Source organism: Meleagris gallopavo, chromosome 6, assembly GCF_000146605.3.
Source record: "Meleagris gallopavo isolate NT-WF06-2002-E0010 breed Aviagen turkey brand Nicholas breeding stock chromosome 6, Turkey_5.1, whole genome shotgun sequence".
In the NCBI taxonomy this organism is placed as follows: domain Eukaryota; kingdom Metazoa; phylum Chordata; class Aves; order Galliformes; family Phasianidae; genus Meleagris; species Meleagris gallopavo.
Window position 1 is genome coordinate 30,558,369 of NC_015016.2, and position 21,351 is coordinate 30,579,719.

The 21,351-nt window shown below is 38.4% G+C and overlaps 1 protein-coding gene across 12 annotated transcripts in view; it reads right to left on the reverse strand.

The window, feature by feature from the left end:
- Positions 1–9,918: 9,918 nt before the first annotated feature.
- OSBPL3 (oxysterol binding protein like 3) overlaps positions 9,919–21,351 on the reverse strand; it is a 91,447-nt gene continuing 80,014 nt past the window's right edge. For 11 of the 12 annotated variants that reach the window (XM_010712786.3, XM_010712779.3, XM_010712785.3 and 8 more), the window contains 6 exons: positions 20,684–20,762; positions 19,380–19,524; positions 17,947–18,091; positions 17,235–17,361; positions 16,556–16,678; positions 9,919–14,954 (listed from right to left, as the gene is read on the reverse strand). In XM_010712786.3, the coding sequence (XP_010711088.1) occupies positions 14,858–14,954; positions 16,556–16,678; positions 17,235–17,361; positions 17,947–18,091; positions 19,380–19,524; positions 20,684–20,762 (716 nt within the window). In that variant the 3' untranslated portion in view covers positions 9,919–14,857. The remainder of the gene's footprint in view (positions 14,955–16,555; positions 16,679–17,234; positions 17,362–17,946; positions 18,092–19,379; positions 19,525–20,683; positions 20,763–21,351) is intronic. The other variant, XR_004160137.1, reaches the window with a different exon arrangement.

The window sequence follows — 21,351 nt, forward strand, 5'->3', positions numbered from 1 at the left end:
AGCAAGGCCCCGCCCGGCGTGCGGAGGGGGCGCGGGGCCTCGCGGCGCCGCCATGTTGTCGCCCAGCACGTGGCTGTGGGATGCTGCCATTGTCCAGAACAAAATGCCGTAGGGATTGCAGTAGCACCCATTCAGTGAGATCTTTATGAGCCTACAGAAATACCGAGTAGTTCTTGAAGGTATCAAAGCATATTACGTTCCCATCTGAAGAGAGCATTGGGCGAGCAGCCACAAGTGTTGAATCACCAGATCTTAACAGAGTAAAGCCCGGCTGGTTTTTGGAAGGAGAAGAGTTTGAAAGGTGGATGTCTTGAAATGAGCATTCCTGGGTGAGAAGTACTGCTCAGTGTTCATAGCTGAAGTCATACTCGTTTCTTCCACTGTGTTAACTGCATACCTTAAGCAAACCTTCCAGTTAGCTTCAGTGGATTTTAACCTGTAAACCCTTTCCGATTCCCATAAATGACATCCTACCCAGACTCTTAACACTTCATTTTCTCCAGGAAATATTCCTTTATTGTCTTCCAAGGAAGAGCAGTAGAGCTGTGAAGGGTCTGGAGCACAAGTCTAATGGGGAGCAGCTGAGGGAACTGGGGTTGTTTAGTGTGTAGGGGTCAGCGTCTTCTGCCAGGTAACAGCAACAGCAACAGGATGAGAGGTAATGGCATTAAGTTGTGCCAAGGGAGATTCAGGTTGGGTGTTAGGAAGAAAAGGGTATATTTCAAGAAGAGGGTAGATTTCACACTGAGAGACGTAGTCTGGAGTGGTCAGAGGGATGGGCTGATGATTGCACTAGATGGTCTTAGTGGATTTTTCCAGCCTTAACGATTTTGTGATCCTCAGTGAATCAATGATAGATAGATTTCTTATGCTGTACCTGCTTTCACAACTTTTAACAAAAAGCCTGAATGTAACTAAGTATCTGCATATGTGACAGTTTACTTTCTATGAAAAGGAAAGCTCTGCTTTTTGAGCCTCATACTGAGAAAAACACCTACAAGTCCTCAGGAGATCTCTTTTTAGGGTCAGCGCTGAGCTGCAGAATTACTAGCTCCAGCCATAATGTCCAGTGGCCAGTGGCAGCACATTTCATTAGCAGTCACGTGCTTTTGTAAGGAGTGGCAGCAGGTGATTCATTTCCAATGCAAGTGTCTGCTCAAGCAGATTTTGAGAAATCAGGCCAGGAAGTGACACTGAAACACATTACCATGGAAATGTTCACTAGGGAGGAAGGAAGCAAAAACAATGAAACTTGCCAGTCTGCTCAAGGAAGTTACTGGTGGTTAAGTATGCGCAAACTAAGAGGTGTCTGCACAAGGATATTTCCACGTTTTCAAGGGAAGACATCAAACAGACATCTTTTATCCACTTAACAGACACAAGCCAACATAAGATAGTTTTAAGCTGACTTGTGTTAATTAGAAGAGACAGAAACAGGTCTGGACACTAACAGTTTTGAGGCCGTGCAGCAATTAATGTAAAGGCTTCAAACACTGATATTGAAACTGGCTGCAAGTGGGAGACATTTAGGATTGAATACCTGCCTTGATCTTCCATTATTCATTTCCATGAATAATGAAGGATGAAAGTGATGAGAATCTGGAGATGAGCCAGCAGTGTGCGCTTGAAGCCCAGAAGGCCAACTATATCCTGGGCTGCATTAAAAAAGGCCAGCAGGGAGAGGGAGGCGATTGTCCCCATCTACTCAGCTCATGTGGGGCCCCATCTGGAGTACTGCATCCAGGCCTGGGGCTGCCAGTACAGGAAGGACGTTGGAGCTCCTGGAATGGGTCCAGAGGAGGGCCACTAAGATGATCAGGAGCATCTCTCCTATGACAAAAGGTTGAGGGAACTGAGCTTGTTTAGTTTGGAGAAGGCTCTTGGAAGACCTTGTTGTGGCCTTGCATTACTTGAAGGGAGCGTATAAACAGGAGGGGGAACAGCTGTTTACATGCCTGATAGTGATAGTGATAGGACAAGGAGGAATGGTTTTAAACTTAAGAGGAGGACGTTTTTCACTCAGAGGGTGGTGATGCACTGGAAAAGGTTGCCCAAGGAGGCTGTGGATGCCCCATCCCTGGAGGCATTCAAGGCCAGGCTGGATGTGGCTCTGGGCAGCCTGGTCTGGTGGTTGGTGACCCTGCTTATGGCAGGGGGGTTGAAACTAGATGATCTTTGAGGTCCTTTTCAACCCAGGCCATTCTGTGGTGATTCTGTGATGACGTTCTTCAGATATGTAGCACAGCCAAAACTCACAGCATGTAGCTTTGTCCTGACTGACTGGGGAGCCAGCAGTGAGAACAGTGCATGGGAAATGTATGTGGTGAGTGTGTTCTGTGTTAAGATATGTCTGTCATTTGCTGAATCTCTGGAGCTGAGACATGATGTGCATCAGTTACATATTGGAAGATTCTTTTGCATTGGCACTGTATTAGAAGATCTTTATGTAGAATGGACAGAGGGAGAAAAAGTTTTGTTTGTGTGACAAACTGCCTTTGGCACTGTACAAGATTTGGGTGTCTTACTTAAGTAGAGTGGGACAGACAATTGACACATGTACTTCACAGCCTCAACCTCAAAAATGAGTAATTCACATCACCTGTGAGTAATTAGCCATATAGAATGGCTTAGGTTGAAAAGAACCTTGAAGATTTTGTTGTACTAAGGGATGTGGTGTAGTGGGATAGGCGGATGGTTGGACTGGGTCATCTTGGAGGTCTTTTCCAACCTTAGAACCTGGCGATTCTATGATGCTATGATCATCTAGTTTTTACCCCCTGCTGTGGTGTCAGGTTTTCCACCCTCTAGATCAGGCTGCCAAAGGCCCTATCCAACCTTGAATGCCTCCTGGGACAGTGCAGCCATAACCTGTCTTGGCAGCATCTTTTGATGCTGTTGCTCCTTCACAGAACGCCACCAGATTGATCAGGCACATTCCATATTTTGGAAACTGTGCGGAAAATTGCTTGCCTTTGGTTAATGCACAACAATCTACTAATACAATATGTGGCAGACCCAGAAAGGTTACACGCTTTAATTAGGGGATTGTTGTGCACTCTCTGACCAAGACAGAGGGGAGCTCCCCTTGATACAATATGGGGAGAAGTAATGCAAGAGATAGTTAATCATGGGAGATTCATGGGATTTGCTAGCCAAGAGGAAACAAAATCTAGGATGGAGGCCAGAAGAATTGAGGGAAATGGGAAGATGAAAATAATAATTCTGAATAGTTTTTTACAATCCCACCCCTAGGGAAAGCCAGCATGACGTCCTGATAATAAGAGAGAGATAAGTGGAAGGCATTTGTGAAAAAATTCCTTGGAAGGTTAATGGATGGTTTACTCTCTACCACTCTAGAAAAACTGATAACTAGCTGGGGCAAGATAAAAGGGGATTATCTCCCCAAAAATGCAACTTAGTTTGAAAGGAAACAAACAAAGCAAACAGTAGTTGTGTGCTCTTACTATACTTCTGTGAAATTCCTCAGTCATTATATTAAGAAAAGAAATCATTGAGCACCACCAGATGTCAGCATTGCAGAATGGTTATTTCTGCCCAATACAGAAGAGGTCTTTGCATCCTATGAATATTATATATTAGAATTTTTTTTTTTTGATAGCATAATCTGTCATATATTTTCTAGTCATTAATATTAGGATAGAGTGTAAGACCAAAATTGTCTGCAAAGGAGAATTTCTTAAAAGTTGTTTTTTGTCTTATATCTTCAGAATTTCTTAAAATGCTTTCATGAGGGCAGCATCAACAACTGTACTAATGGTATATAATGCCTCATAGCAGTCACAGTGTTGTTTCAGGCTGCAGGCAGCCCAGCTAGAGAGTGCTCACTTAAATCCAGACTGTACACTGGAATGTCAGGAGCTGTTCAGAGCTCTCTGTTGCTGTATGCTAGGCTTTATTTAAACCCTCATGCTGGCTGCAAAAGGGTCTGCTGGCTTCAGTTCTGTGGAGGAAATGCAGAAAAGTAAGTGTGAAGTTATTTTGGGCTTCCATTTAGGGAAGAAAAAAAAAGGACAGCTGGTGAAGCAAATTCTTTTGAAGGTGTCCAGCAACATAAGCCAAATCACCGTTGAAAGGGTGAAAGTCTTCCCCGTTTCCTGTTGCAAGAATACAAGTTCTGAACAGATTTTTTGTCTCTTTGAAATCAACCAACCAGCCTCATTTATATTGTACATTAAGACCCATCTCATGTTTTGTTGGGATGTTATACAGTTTTCAGTGGTGTCCCGAGAAACATTTCCTGCTGCAAACAACAGCTTTCTCACTCTCCTGCTGGCACAGCTGCCACCAGCCCCTTGGCAAAGCACCAGCAACCAGGGACAGGCTTCACAAACAGCAAGTTACTGGATCCTGCTTAGTGGAGGTCAGTTCACACAGTCAGTCGGAAGGGACTGTGTCGATCTGGAGTAGCCACAAAGCCATTTTGCTGCATTTCTCCATCTGTTTCTGTGAGCTGCTGTCCTTGAAGCTCTTGAAGAAGGCAACAGGAAGACACCAACTTTAAGCATTGGAGATTTTGCCTGTGAGATGAGTTTGGCCACTGTTTAGAGGTGATCTGTTTTATTGTCAGGTTTATCTCTACAGCTTTTGTGTACCAGAATGAAGAAAAAAGTGTCCAGTAGTGGATCTTTTAGTCCCATGAAAGGAAACTGAGGAGTGTCATGCTGACAGCCGCAGAAATGTGACAGACAGACATGTCCAGTGTAACTCAGTGTATTGCCCGTGCTGAAACTCAGATCATGGTGTCAGTGTTGATGTGCATGGGAGATGGGACACAGTTTACCCTTCCGTAGGGAATATCCTCTGGCAATAGGGCTCACCTCTCTTGCTGTAAAAGCTTTCTCATCTCTGCCATGACTGTGTTTTAAAGTAGCTGTAACTTTCTAAACATCTTCCTATGAAGAATTTGTGATTATTTGATGATTTTCCCACGATTTAAAAAAAAATGGTAGAAAAGGTAGGCTAGGATCTTTGTGGTTACCTGAAAAATCATCTAGTGACATCTGTAACAATAATATGGAAGGCAGTTTGCATGAAGATGCACAAAGTGGTTCTAACTTTAAAATGTAGATTAGATGACGGCCACAGAACTTTGCTTCTTTTACAATAATGGTAAGTGAAGATACAGGGATAGGTGATGTTTCTTGCGTGCCTCAAAATTCTTTTTCCATAATAGTTTATTATGAACCATCTGGTCTCATTAAGGTTTTATCAAAGACCATCTGGCTGTTGCATTGTTCAGACTACTCAGCAGCAGAACTTGATCATAAACTAACCAAATGGAATGGCTATCAAATTTTTTGCAAGAGCCCTAAACATTTATGCAGGTCCTACATACACACAGTACTTTTAAAAGCACATTATTCTACATTAATCCTAAGAAAGACATGAAAAAATCAAATCTGAAATGATTTTATCGTTAATTAATTTTATTCATCTTAAAAATATTTCTGAGTTTCTTTTCTTTCCTTTTTTTTTTTTTAATCTGGTTTTTGAGCAGCTGGAACATGAGCTATACTGTCGAATGACTTTGTTAAAGTAAGAAATACTAGGATTTCTTCTAAAAATGTTGCACATAGAGGAGGATAGATTTCATTGAGCTTCAAAAAAATGAAGCTTTTTACCTTTGCACATAGATCTTTCAGAGCACAAGCACTCTCAGATCCAACTGTGAGAGCAAATTATTTGGGTGGAATTTTCCAAAGAACCTGCAGAAGTTGGCAATTTCTCACGAGGCAGCAGGCCGGATGGTGTTTGTATTACAATGGACACTACTGGAGCACAGCCGTAGTCAAACCTTGCAAAATGTTCTAACAAAATGTTGCTAACATTAATATTTCATTGAATAACACCAGATGGATGTTTTCATCTATTGCAACATTTGTAGCTATAGCTTCATTATGATTTAAAACAAATTTTGTGTCTCTCTTTTAGTTTTTGTGGCTTCTTTGTTGTATTTCCCAATTATTACACAATTCCTTAACCTTCCTTCTCATTATACGTTAACTGTCAGCTCAGTCTCTCTTTCAGAACTGAATTATGACTAGCATTCCTTTTGCAGGGCAAATTGAAAAGAGTCTCTCTAGACGAATAAAGTAAATGCATTTTTTGTATCTACAGAGCTGGAAATGGAGAAATTGGTTTTGAGAGCTTTGAAGCAGGCCATAGCTCACATAAGAAGTGGATGCGCTGAGGAGATGACTGCAAATGGCAAAAAAAATCAGAGGGTTTTGAGGAGCTGTGAGGTTGTGTTGCCACAGTGGGTGAGATGGGATGCCTGAGGTTTTTCAGTGTCTCTGCAGCAGGAACTGCCAGTGGCCATCTTCATCATCTGCTGCAGGAAGGCACGTGGCAAGGTGGGACTAAAAGTAAAAACAGGCCCCACTTTATACAGCTCTGATCATTCAGACACTGTGGTAGGAACATGCTTAGTTTCTCCACTCTAATAAAGCAGGGTGAGAAAAGCACACTTCTTGTCAAAACAAGGAGTAAGAGCTGGCAAGCAGCTCAAAAATGCGTGGGCTGCTAAGTGCGGATATTTATGCTATTTGTTATATAACAATTACATTGTAGACCAGGTATTAATTGCACTGCAAAAAAAGTCAGCTATGAAATAGTGTTGGTCTGTTGTCACACTATTAAAAATACAATTTTCTGTGCTCTGTCACAGGAAAAACTGGTGTCTTTGCTCCTTGTACTGCCCTTGTATGTCTGAATGACACACTGATTTGGGTGAGCAGCTTCTGAAAGGGATGATGCAGGTGACCTTGGCTGGATGACTTTCTTATTCCCAGATCCACTTTCTTAGCAACTGAGAGACAAAGATGTGCTTCCCTTCTACAGAATTGGTTGTAGTCAGCCTGAGCCTTTTAGGGTTTTACTTGGTTTTTATGTGGATAGCTGCCCCAGTCCAGCTTCATCAGTACAAATATACTACAGTGTGAGCAATGCAACTTGAAAGAGAGAAGGAGGACCAGCTGTGTCCTGAGAGGAAGTGGTAGTGCAAAAGGAAGCAATGAGCAACCAGTACTGTGAACACATGAACTGCATTCTTTCAGCAAGGACCTCACGACTGCACACTTCAGTACTGAGAATATTATCTCAACAATATATACTCTTTCCCCTCATCCCTTCTCCCATCATTTCAAAGTCATTCCTGTTGGTATCTATATTGGTATCTATTGGAGCCAGTGTTAGGGAACAAAGCATTCATATGAGCAGTTTTCTGAAACTTTGTGACTAAATACAATGGAGCTCCTACCATGGCCTTTCATGCAATGTAGCACCTCTTTTCCAATTTCTGATATCCACAGAAAGTAAGAATATAATATCCATGAGTTAAGGATGAGCTAGGCTTGCAATCTCTTAGTACCTAGAGAACTCAGAAGAAATCAAGTTTGCCCTCACTGACCTAATGCAGTGCTCTTTTTCAGACAAACTTCTCAGCATAAGTTTTTCCCACAAAAGGACTTAAGAATTTGGTGCACTATTTTTGAACTTTATAAGAAAACTGATTTTCTCATCCCAAATACCTGTTCAGCTATTATGTAATTGTTTTCACAAGATTGGATTCAGTGACCAAAATGCAAGCAACAAACAACTAATACAAGTAGGATGATCTCTTGACTTCACTCCATCTTCAGTTTGACAACGGCAGAGGTGATAACAAACAGTAAACAAAACAGTAAATCTTTCAGTTATTGGACTTGATAAATCTACAAGATCTTCCTTGCTCTAGGCAACAATCAGTGCATTTCAGACATACTCTTACAAAATCTCAGAAGGAAAAGATTTTTCAAGGCTTGTACTGCAATAACTCAGAGTGGTTTTACTGCAGCCTTTATCATTAGCGAAAAGTTTGTAATTTAGGAATTACAGTTCATTAAAGAAATTCTTCATAAAGAAAAGCAATGTTAAATATGCAAAACAAAACAAAAAATCCACATATTTTCTAATTCTGACATCTGATCTTGTTAAACAGAAACTGACTATCAGTTCAAACAAAATCCTTAAGGAGAGATAGTACCCTAATAGAGAAAGCCAAGTAATTCCCTAAGTCAATGAAATTACAAGCAGGAACTGCAGCTGATGCATTTGTATGTGACGTCTTAGCTTCCAGCAATTTATTATTGTTCCAAGAGCCTACAAAAATACACAATGAATCTAAAGACTCAAGTTCTCAGTTAAATTAAGATTCTGCCATATCCCACTCAGTAGAGGAACTCTGATTTGTCTCAGATGAAGTTTTACACACAGTAATTATTTCCTTTGGAGCAGAGTAAGCGAAGATAGAAATTCATAACTACACAGTAGAACTTGGTATCTGGCTAGTTTTAATATCCTTAAAAACCTGGACTGACCCTACCAGTTTCTATGTATCTTGCACTAGAGGTGGGAGAAGGGGGTCTAAGTTAAATATCAACAAATTGAGCATGGAAAGCAATGTATCCAAGAAATGTAATGGAGGCATTGTAAAAAAAAAGAAAGAAAGAAGCAGCCAATATGTGACAGTTGCTGTGCAGAGCAAACTTTGCTCAGCTGTCATTGTTTTTCCTCACGCTATGGTGCTTTACATCATTTTGCAGTAAGCACTGACTTTTAAGTAGAGATTACTGTAAATGAACAGCCAGCTGAGGTGAAACACCAATTGGATGCAGGGTCTGCATAAACCACATTCACCTTACACTTCTGTGGGGTAGAACAGCACTCCAGGAAGCACTGACCAGAAAGAGGGAACTTGGCAACCGTGAGGAATTCAACCATATCCATTTCTCTGAGAGAAGTTTCTATTGCCTGAGGTCCTCATGATCAAGAGCATAAGTAATAGTGTTCCCTTGCCATCTTCCTCTCCCTTTTATAATTATGGGGAAAAAAAAAATCACTAATTCTGTAAAGTTGTTTTTTTTTTTCTTCTCCCCCCTTGACTTGCTCTAAATGCCAGCTGTTTCAGGTACAATTAAAGGAGATTAGATCTCTGAAATTAATTGGCAATGAAGTGACTGCACTGACATCATGACTAAGTCCTAAATTAGAAACTCGAAACACAATCAAAATGGATGGATTTCACACAGCAGAAGGTGATTGTTGTATTCTATGAAAGCTGCATTTCCTGTGGCCTTTCTCCTTTTTCTGCTCCATAACACAGCTGAGGATGTTTTGTGAGGTAACAGACTCACTGATCCAATTTTCCCAACTCCTCCTGAAACATCCATGTTTCCTCCTACCAAACCTTTTTTACATGTTGAAACTGGAAAGCACTACAGAACTGCAGGCTGGAATAAGAGCTTCATCAAGTACCACATTTATTTTATTTCCACCTTCTTCAAGACCCTAATCCATCTGTACTGCATCTTATACACACACGGTGGGCCTGTCAGATGCCAGTGACTAGCAGAGTTCTACTACACCACCATTCTCCGAGGGAGAAAACATCACATTGATAGTTTCCTTCCAGCTATTTATTTTAAATAGTAAACAATATGTTTCCTTGTTTTAAAAGTTGTTTTCTGGAGAATATGCAGTTTGTGATCTGCACTTTCATGCTAATACAGAACATTTGTGTTGCACATCTGTCTACTAAAAACTGTTTACAATTTAGTGCTGTAATTGAATTTTTCTTGCTCCACTCTCTGGTATAACAGCCATGCAACTGTACCATGCGTGCAGGTAACTGGCAAACAACTGGAAAACTGCTAAAGATAACTACTAGGCAGTTTGTAAGCGTGATAAATAAGACTTCCAGCAGATGGAATTGCTTTTGTACTTGTCATTTTAGAAGGTGTAAAAACCACAGCTGAAAAACAGTAAAAAATACAGCAGCCAGCCTGGGTTCAGCTGTCACTAACAGCCTTTGAAGAAAGATGCTTACAACTCCTGGGAAGAAGTGAGGGTGCTCTGTGGCCTTTTTCAAGTATGATTTATTAAGATCCAACTAAATTGGTTACAGAGACAGAAATGTAAATGAAATTGTGCAGCAAGGTGCTCCAACGTTACAAATTTTTGCATTAAGTAAAGCAGAAAACAGGAACTATGCTGACTACAGAAAATTTTCTCAAAAATCTGAAAGCTGGTGGTCACCCAACACAGAAGATAACTTTCTTCATCCCAAAATCATTAACACTCTATCAAAACATACAACAAAGTCAGTATTTAGCAGCACTGCATATGTAATACCTCATACATGTGGCATGTTTTTCCAGTACTGGAATAAGTAAAACACTCAACAAAAATACAGTTCTCAGGAATATCAAATATTTTCACCATCACCCCAGACGTGTGGAGGTGAAAGAGCTCAGCATTTCTAGTGGATCAATCTCCAAAACTTTCCCATAAGTTGTAATACAGTTTTGTTTTATACAGCAGTAACACCTAATTGACGACTTGTATATATATGAAGAAGAATCACTTAAAATATTTTTTTAACATACAGCAACTATTTATGTGGGAAATTTCTCTTATTGCTTTCAAAAACTACAGCAAGAACAGCATCAAAGAACTGAGCAGCACAATACTGTGTTTGGTGGTAAGTTACAGCACTTACTAAGTTTTAATAGATAAGCCAGGTAAGATTTGCAAGTCCTTATCAACTTCAGCTGCTGGACTGAGTTGCGCCCCTCAGTAGCTAGAAGATAGAAAAGATGAGTTTATTTATAGTATGCAAAATCCACGAATGAAAACATACCTAATCTAAAGAGCCTTCCATTTTAGTATCATTCCTTTGAATAGCACCATCCCACTCCAGCTCATGCAAGCTGTACTCAGTTATGTGAAGAAGGTGGATTTCACCCTTCACTGTTACATAGGTGTGGCAGTCCAGGTTTTGCATTCCTCTTCAGCATGCCCCCACTTCCTATGAGTCACACACAAAATCTGAACAAAACAAAATTTTCAGCTCTGAAAAGCTGATCATCCAGAGACATAACAGAACAGATTTACACAAAAGCAGATGCAAGCACATTAACGAATAAGACCTTTAGATTTGAGGGGACCTAAAAGCAGTGTAAACAGCTGAGGGAAATTGAAGGGCAGATACTTCATTTTTTTATTTAAGAACAGCCCTAGCCCCAAAGCTGCCCCTGGTTGTATATTCCTTTGTGTTCCTTTCTGTCCAGTGACCTCTTCTCAACAGCCTGAAACTCTTGCAGGGACACTAAGCAGTAAGCTGCCAAATAATAAGGTGACAGTGTCTGCAACCACCACCTCCTCCAGGGGCCAGGTCTTAAAAGACATCAGAAGCCTGCTTCAGATCCTTCAAAGGAGTACAAGTTACATATAAATGTAGATTATCCAAGCTCTGTATGAAGAACCTAAGTACTTGACTGGATCTGTACTTCAAAAGCACCCAAAAAAATAGATTAATGCAGGCAAATTAACACAAAGCATGTATCAGAGAATAAAGATTAAGAAAGGAAGGCAATGATGAATGGCACACACTACATCCACTCTGTCTATATAGCACTTTGTACTACCAAGGGTAGTGTCCTAAACAAGTTAAACTGTTGCTTTTTAACACCAAACTTTGCACAAAACCTGATTCTAAGTGTCAAACCTGTAAATCTGGAAGTACAGCTGTAGGTTTCTGTCTCTCTAAACACTATTTCCCTGGGACCTTTTCTCCCTTTGCTGTGGAATTTGAAAACTGAGTCAGTGTTGTAACATTCAAAGGCATGAGCTGTTCCATTACCTTGATGTAAATTTGTGGTTATTTTTTTGCTCTGTGAAGGGGTGCACAGAGAAGGGGAGAACTAGATGAGTGGTGCTCAAACTGTCCCCCCACATAATCTTAAGCAATGCTTACAAAGTCATCAAGTAAGAGTGCTAAAACAGGAGGCAAGTGTCCTCAGGAAATTTTAAGATTGATGCACGGAGCAGAACAGATTGGGAATCACTGCCGTGCAGTAAAGAAGTCAGTCACCTAATACTTCATTTCTACCACTGAGGGTAGAAACGTCCGTTACTAAATACAACAGATCTCCTAGTGCATCACTGAAAGAAAATGGAAGTTATTTGGGGAAAACCAAATTTCATATTTCACCAAGAATAACTCTAGAGTATGTTAAAGTTTGTGAATGATTAATATATTTTTATACAGAAATACACAGAAATAACATCAAGACAATTTCTTTCCACTTAATATATAGTTGACAGAAGCTTAGCAATTAAACCCAACTCTTTCATACAAACATAGGCAGGGACAACTATACTGCAGCTGGAAACATTGACCAGAGGATCATTCACCATTTGTTACACCAGATAAAAGTCTAGCATAATCTTGGGCATTATTTTACTGAAGAAAATAGTGAAATTCTGATGTTTGCCTTCTTGATATGGGAATTTTGCTAAGATTTTCTATAAGGCACTTCCCAGCTCACTGCCCCTTGTCTTTAACTAAGTGTCTTTTAGACATTTCAGACTGTAAGATACAGGAAAACAATGCCAGTTGGATTTCTCAAGAAATTGTGACTCAAACATCAAAATGAGATTAGTTTTGTTTAACACCCACAGACTTTAATGCATTACAGTTCTTTAACTTTGTCCCTAGTCCCTTTATTTGAATGCTATTAACTATTAGTTCATATGACAAAGTATGGGGAAATTCACTCCATACACAGAAAATGCAAAACCAGCAATCAGATCAGACAATAATCACAACAGCTGCCAAACATGACAATGAGAAGTTCAATGCATCCATCACAAATGCTACTCCTTTTCTTAAAAGCGTTTTTCCACTTCTTTCTCTTACCCTCCTTCGTTGTTAAATGCATGTAATTATTAGTTATAGATGGTAACTGCAAACAACAAGGATAATTACAAATATCCACTCATTTCTGTGTCAAGTTTTGATAATACAAGAATAAAACAAGAAAGATTCCAGTCATGAAGAGATCTTCATTTTCCTCAAAAAGCCAAACAGCTCCCAAAGGTTAAGATTCCCTTCTGAATGAAAGCCCAGATTTTGTTTTCATGCTGACTTGAAACATGCCTTGTTGCAAGCTGCTGGAGTGCTAGCTGAGTTTTTAAAAGACATAATAAGTACAAGAAAATATACTAACATTTTTGGCGATAAATTATAGAAATAGTAGTGAGCCCAGAGTTCCTGGGCAAAGTGAATAATAGTGAGAAAACATTTATCTGCCTGGGACACAATGAAGCTTCAAGGTAGCAGAAAGCAAAATTTAAATATTCATCTAAACTGATGTCACAGATTTGGTTTAAAATGGAAGTTTTCATAGTATTTACTTCATGTTACAAGTATTATATTGATCAATTTTAACGGGTTTTCTTCAGAACAAAGCAGCACACAGTAAGCTGTAAGCTTTTCTAAGCTACTTGTCCTGAGTCACTCTTATGCATGCATTGTCCATATGTTCCAGTCATAATTCACGTTAACAATGTTTATCATAGACAGGGTTTATTTTTTTGAAATGGTATTTAAGAAAAGAGAGTGGTGGTGGACATTGATCTACACCTGAAATCCGTGTTGATGCCAGAGAGTCACACATACACAGAAGAGATTTGAAGAATCATGAGTCAGGCTTGAACTGCAGATAGGTAGGAATGCAAATTATTCTGTTAATGAGCATAGCGTTGTGAATTCATGGAAAAAAAAGATACTGCCCATCGCTATAGTCTTGACTCAAAGCAAGACTTCTGCTACATTTTTTTCCTGTTATATTATAATCAGTGACTTAGTGCTTCCGCAAATCTATCCAAATGTATAAAATTAAAGGAAAGAGATGCAACTGATTTAGTGCAAGACACTTGAATGTTTATCTGAATATAACAAACAAACAGAGGAAGATCAAAGATTCCATACATTTCTCCATAAGGCAGATGGTCATTTTTTAAATATAAGATCTTAAATATGTCGTTTATTTCTTAAGAGGTAGAAAATATCAAAATACTAAGAAAGAATTTCCAGCTTAAAACAATCAGTTAGTTTGCTTACTTTTTAAAAAGTTTTACTGTTGCAGTTTTTAGGTTAATAAAAACAAACAAAGCTATGGAAGCACAGGATTTCGTGCTCTGTATACATATTAGTTCCTGCAAAAAGAGAGAGCTGCTTCATTTAGACAGTGCTCAAATGTTATATACAAAAGATCTCCTCGTGCCCTGTTGGCGACTATAAATCTGAAGATTCTCAGTGGAAAATTTTGGCGACTCCTGACTTTCTAGAACTACTTTTAGCCAGGTACAGCTTATATTTATGACCTGATTCAATGATGTAACTGCAGAACTCCCCCTTCCAATAATGCTAATAAGAAAGCTAATAGAAAGAAAAGCTTATTTAAGTCTTTTCCACAAGCAGCAAAAGATTGTACTCAGATTTCAGCACTGGCTGATAATCTGTTTTAGCAATTTAGACCAGTCCATAGACAGCTGAATTACTCACTGAACTGTGGAAGCCTACTTACAGTTTGAGTCGTAAGGCTTAACGCTCGTTTCTCAGCACAGCTAGGAGATGCTGATGCTACTGTCTTCAATGCAACTCGATAAGGCATAAATTAACTCTTAACTGACATTATTACACATTGGAAAAGTAGTGTAAAAGCTCCTCTTTTCCCTCTACTTGTTCACATTCGGTGCTATTTATTAAATATTTTATAAAAAGAAGTTAGGGTATTTGTACATTCAAACAATCATTGAAACAGAGTAGAGAAAACAAATGAATTATCAGATTTTAAATTAAGCACAATTCTGAAGATATGCACACTTGCACACATACACACTCCACACACATATATTATATGTGTGTATATATATATATATATATATATATATACTTTTTAAAAATCAGATCCAGGAATACAGCATGGAACATCTTCACTTGGCTCCTCTTTCACCAGAGGACAGGATTGTCCAGTTTGGAAAAACCCGGTTCTTTTCTAAGGTCCATGTAGGTTCCATTGCTCACCCAGGAGTCATCTTTGGATTTCCTATCAAAGATTAAACAGTTCTTTTTTAAACATAAAGCTTATCTTTTCTATGTATTAGCTGTATGATGCAATGTAGCATGCACTACATACAGATACCTAATCCAGTCCATAAACCAGATGCAATGAAGATCAGTACAACATTCAAACAAGGCGGTATAGCTTGGTGAACTTAATTGGTATGTTTGGGTCTTGGGGAAATACAAAACACCACCTGTTTCGCTCTCCCATGTCAGTCCTTAGCACTGAAAACTACACTCCAGGTTTACTTCATGGTCTCAAATGCCATCAGGCAGCTTTGCATAAGCTTCTGTAAGAATATGCCTTTTTAAAATCTGAACAGTCATTGTCTCTGTCCTGATTGACATGGAATCTGAAAGTTTCCTTTTTCCTCTCCAAAGGTGGCTCACCACAGTTATTACATAAGGAGAGACACAGCTCTCAGCCAAGAAGCAAGGCTCATCATTCTATGTACTGTAACCCTGAATGCACCAATCTTTTTAATGTAGTGTGCAACATTTTTGAAAAAGCAATAAATAAATCTATTAAGTAAACCAGAACTTGTGATTTACTGAAGGAATAAGTCACTGTTGAAAAGCAAAATGTGTAATTCACATCTACTCTAATACTTGCTCACGTTTTTGTTATACAGTAATAATATTTTTATTCTGTTATTTAAACATATAGCACAAATCTCAGCTTTCAAATCTTCATTTTAAGGATTCAAATCCTCATCCTTATTTACATTCCTCATTGTGAATATACAATAACATAGCATTAGACCTTGCTTCTCTTCTGTCTGCTTAGCCTCCTGGAAGGAAAATGTGCCTCCATTTCATTAGCTCACCAGCTCTTCTGTCAGGCAGAGGTCTAAGCCATTTTCTTTTTGCATCTATTATAAACATTTCTATGTTTCTCCAGGTCTTACTTCTCATTAGTACTGTGTCTATCTAGAAAAACAATTAGTATCCAAGATCTGTTAATTATGACACATTCGCCCATACAGCACTCATCTTGGGTCTAACTCTTTCACTGCATCCTGAACAGAGAACCTGCATGGCATAAGGCCGTGTTGTCACTAGCATTCATTCTTGTCTTTCAACAGCTGAAGTCCCCTGTTAATTGATTTACAACAGGAAGAAATAAAATGACCTCTAAATCACAATTCTCTTGCCATTAGATAGGGGAAATGTTCAAAACCAGCTCTCAAAATGGAAGATGCTAGCTCCAAACACTGCTGCACAAGGCAGTCCCACTGAATCCAAATTCAGCAGAGCTAATTAAGCTAAAACCACCCACACTTCAACTTGCTTGAAAAAATCAAAAGATGCTACATTCACTCCTCAGGCAAATCCAGACTGAGACCAAATACCATTTACCTCTGGGGCAAAAATTTAAAACAAAAAAAATCAGGGATGTGGTAATAAAAAAGCATATCCTGTATTCCTTAACTAAGTCTGGAGTGCTCTACATTGCTTCAGTATAAAAATCAAGAATATGGAAGAAACCTGGGAAAACCTGGAGCCTTCTTTATGGCAGATCAGAACCAGATCTGTAGTAAACATTTCAATAAATGATGTTATATACTAATTATTATATAATACCTGAAAAATCTAGGCTGATGCTCTAGATTGTTTTCTTCCAGCACCTTCCGTCGTTCTCTCTGTAGCTGCTCAATTCTCTGTTTTTGCATTTCAGCTGCTTCAATATTCCCTTCTTCTAGAAACCTGTAGCACCAGCAGTAATAAAAAACATTATTGGTGCTTCGGTCCATCATTTTTGTTAGGTCCTCTAGAACTCCAGAATCTAATCTTTACAGAAGAGAGCTTGGTGTTTGAAAGATAAACAACTGTATCTATAGACAATAATTGCATTACCAAAAAGCACTTATGGAAAGGTAACTGACAACAAGCTCGAAGTAATATTTGTATTAGATTCCTTTCCCTGCAAATTAGCAATGGTAGAAATTCCCCCACAGAAAGAAGTTTCAAGAGTCTCAGGTTTCAGTTCTTCAAACACAGTATGCTCAACAAAGAATCCCTGAAAAGCTGTAACATCTTTGTAAAGACAGTTATCTAGAAACTAGAGCATCCAAAACCAGTTCCAGAAAACACTGGTCTATGACTGGACATCTCTTGATTAGCGATTAAAATTCTGTTTCAGATGCGGAATTAATGTAGAAATGGGAACATTCTGCAGGTATCTAAACAAAGTAGCCTGAGCTTAGGGATAAAGTAAATGGATAGATTTTGAGGAATATACTTAAGAGGAAAAACTTTTTACCTTTGGTCTGGTCTAAAGCGTGTGTCAGTGGATGGGAGTAATGACCTTGTTTGCAGGTCCAGTTCATTTAACTCCAGTGCAAACTGAGTAAATCCATACCACTGTTCATAATCTTTAGGCATTGGATCTACAGCAGAAAAAAGAACATTTAGAATTCCAATTAAATGTTACTATCTTTAGAAGGACAACACCAAACTCCCCTCAGTCTTTTTCAAAACCTCTGAATCATGGCCTCAGTTTTGGGGCAATAAGTTGAGTCAAAGCAAAACAGCGATGAAACGCATTCTACAATCATAGTGATTTTTCAAACTTCAGTAGGTAAAACCCCACAAGGTTTTGGAGAAACTTCAGATATGGTTCTCATTATGGAACTGAGCTAAGTGTACAATCTTCCAAAGTTTAATATACATGAAAACCACCACAGCTTTCACACAATAAAATGTTTTTTCTTTGCTTTCAGAGTCCTCAATACTTTCTTCATAGCCAGATATGAAAAGGAGGGAGAATGAGGAAAATACAGGAAGCCATGGAATTAAGTTCCCTATATAATTTGAATGATTTATTTTTCTTGTCTAAATTTTAAGTCCTTGAAAAAATTTTACTATTCTTTGTAATAAGAAGTTGAGGTCTACTAGGTAGATTAAAATAGATAGAAAACAGATATTCTCAAGCACATTCTAAGTTCTGTATGTTAGCCATTCTGGTCACTAACTTGCTCTCCATATGCAATTTGAAGATGAAGTTGTCCCACAGTACAAACTTTCATGCCACTTCCCAAAGAGTCGATGCACAACATTCCCAGTTTTATCCATGACACTGCCTTCGATCTCATGTGCATTCGGATTCCAATACTTTGCCTAGAATCAAAAGGTGCGTAAGAGACCAAGTGAGAGCGATATTGCCATGCTGTACGGTATTTCTTCTGAATTGAAATCTATTCATTTAGGTGTACATTACAACATCATACATAAAGAACTGCTGTGAGAACTATAAGTCAGCCTACTAAAATGGGTTGTTGAGAATTGTATCTATTCTCCCTTTGTTAGGGGCAGCACTAGCTGAAGCACAGCTGACCATGAACTTTGTCCAATGACAGAGAACACCGATTCCTGATTTGGTTACCTAAATCCTCCCCAGATTTGCAGAAAAGGAAGAGAAGGAACTGTTACTCACAGTGACCTCCATTTTAGCCAATTTATAATATCGAATATATAAACTTGCAGTCTCTCCATCTCCAAAATCTACTACAACTCTGGAAATACATTACCGTACTTTGAATAATACCTAAAAAGATTAATGCTTTTTAGAAAGCATACAGTATTCAGAAAAAAAAGTAAGAGAAGGAAAATGATGATACTCACTTTCCTTCTGCTGCTGAGTGCACCACAGTGCATAGGCATGCTGAAGTACTTACAGATAGACCATGCAGCCATACAGATACAAGCTATGAGAAGCAGAGCCTTGCTCAAGCAATCAGATACAGAAAACTCAGGTTAAGGTAAGTTTCTTACAATCCAGAGCAAAACTGTTTTCTTTCTCAGGTTAGAAATTTTGGCATTGTTTTAGGCTTTCAATTAATTTTTCTTTTCTTGAAGAAGTCATCTACTGCCAAAATTAATTTTAATTTCAGTTATGAGGGCATTTCTTGAGGTAGTTATATATCAATCCTTATACTGAAGCAAAAACTTTGAACAATACAATCCCTCACTTAGGCTCCACACTGCTTCCAACACCCGTGTAAGCACTGTTTCCATAGCTGCTGGATGAATGCAACCGTAGCACATGCCAATGGATTAGTAGGAGGTGTGTGGTAAATCTCCTTCAGTAAACACCTTGTGTCTACTTCTCTTGTCAAACACAGACTAGGTTTTTGATGATATTTCTTCCTTTCCCTCCCTCTTTTTTTTTCTTCCTGCATCTCAGCTAGAATCACCTGAGAAGGCTGTGCTTTTCTTTCTTGCCTGGCTCTACCTAGTAAGCTGCAGTTCATTTATAGTTCATGATTCTCAAAGAATCACAGGTAATTTCAGAACTATATGAAAACACAGTTTGTAAGCAGTTGAACTGAGTTTCAGCAGACAGCATCCACCCCCTGCTGTGTTTGCTGGATAGGACACTGCCAAAATTACTGTTACTGAAAGTCACCTTTATGAAAGTCAATTTGCAATAACAAGTGTCGTCATTAAGATTTTTGATGATGATCTCTCCATAGTGTTCAATCCATCTTTGTCCACTTAAGATGTTATGGATGCAAGATGTCACCTTGTTCCATGCAAAATGGTCTCTAGAACTGTAACAAAATAAACACAGGAGTAGTCTTATGCCATATTTAAGCTAGCTTATAAACTTCTGAAAAAAATTCAAAGGGAACTCAAAAGAAAAAATGAATCAAAAAACAAATTTTTAATAAAGTCTTAATATTCTTGAATATCTGTTTATTATTAATAAAGCCTATGACAACAATTCAGATATTTTTTTCCAGAGGGATACAAATATACACATGAAAACCACATGTGAATCAGAAAATTTTCCAGTTCATCAGCCCTAATGGGGATAATGGGCACTAATCCATAGGTTACTTTACCTCCGAACCTTCACTCATATTCTAAAGACCTTGGAATGCACAGCTTACACAGTATCTTTTATACACACTGCCTTTTGGATACTTTATTGGGTTGTTTTTCTTCTTTCTTAAATTTGGCAGAATAATTAAATCTGTAGACTCTCTTTGGAAAACAAATTTAATTAGAACAATACTTAACCTTTAGACCTGTGTTTCTGTTACCATACTGGACACAGGGTAGTTTTTGAGTGATTCTGTTTGTTGATCTATAACGGACACTTAGACAAGCCAGCATAGGAGCACTGTAGATTTTTATTTTTAAAAATCAACCTAAGCTGTAGTATCTTGTGAGCACTTACTTCCTTGAATAATAAATACCAGATATGCTACTGGTGCTATTTGTCACTTACGATAATTATTTAAGCAGTGAGGACAACTGTCAGCCTCAGCTACAGACCTAGACCCCATAGTGTTAGGGTCTGTACAAATGTAGACACAAAAGAGCAACAACCTCCCAACCTCAAATTCATATTCAAGCAAAAAAAATCTGCAACGTCCTTTACCACACAGCTTTTCCATGTAACTGAACCTAAGTATGAAAATGCAAACTTTGCTTTTTCACTAAAACATATGAAATTGATGGCTTTTATCTCGTCATTGGTTTTATAACATTTGAAAGATCTAGAGCTTGACCTTTGAAAGATTGAGAGCTTCCATTTTGTTTTTTTTTCCCTCTCTTTACTTTTAAACTAAATCTTAATCACCAATTCTTCCAAAGGTCTCAACTGCACAGTACAGGTTCTCATCTGCAAAAATGGAGCTTCAGTGCAGGTGAGCCTATATGTGTTTCTGTGTGTGAACAGCAATACGTGATCGCAGCACTTACGCTGGAAGAGTTACATGTGTTGTACCAATGGGAACAATTTCCATGGACTTTCCCCAGAATTTGTTTTTCCATCTTACATCTGAAAAAGGATGAGGGAAAAAGAAATGAAAAATAAAAGGCAGGTTTAGTCATCGGCATGGGTGAATCCATCTACATCTTGGCTCTACTTTAAGAAACACAAAATAATGAAGTGTAACATAATAAGGAGTGGTCAAAATAATGCTAACCTACAAACAGTTAAGTGTTTATTCACAATATTACTGGTTATTTAAATAGAAAAGCACCAGATTTTTAAGAGTCGCCTCTTAAAAATGTTTTCAAAAGAGAGGAATTTAAATAAGCTATAGGCAGTGTACATTTATCTGTAATTCAGTTGCTAGTGAATGAATGCAGACATTTTCAGAAACCAAAAAGAAAATTCCAAATACAAAAACATAACAACTAACAACATCTACAGGGCAGAAAATCAGATAGGGATTTAGTTTGACTTCCCCTGGAAGTTTAATTGGTCTTGTAAAATATGGTCTGAATCAGAAGAACTGTCCAAGTCTTATATCATTTCCTCCAAAAAAAGATGATGATAAATCTCAATGAAAGCTTATAAAAATATCTTGAGGAAGCTGTTAAATTAGCAATTTATTTAACTTTAAAGTGAAATAAACATGGAC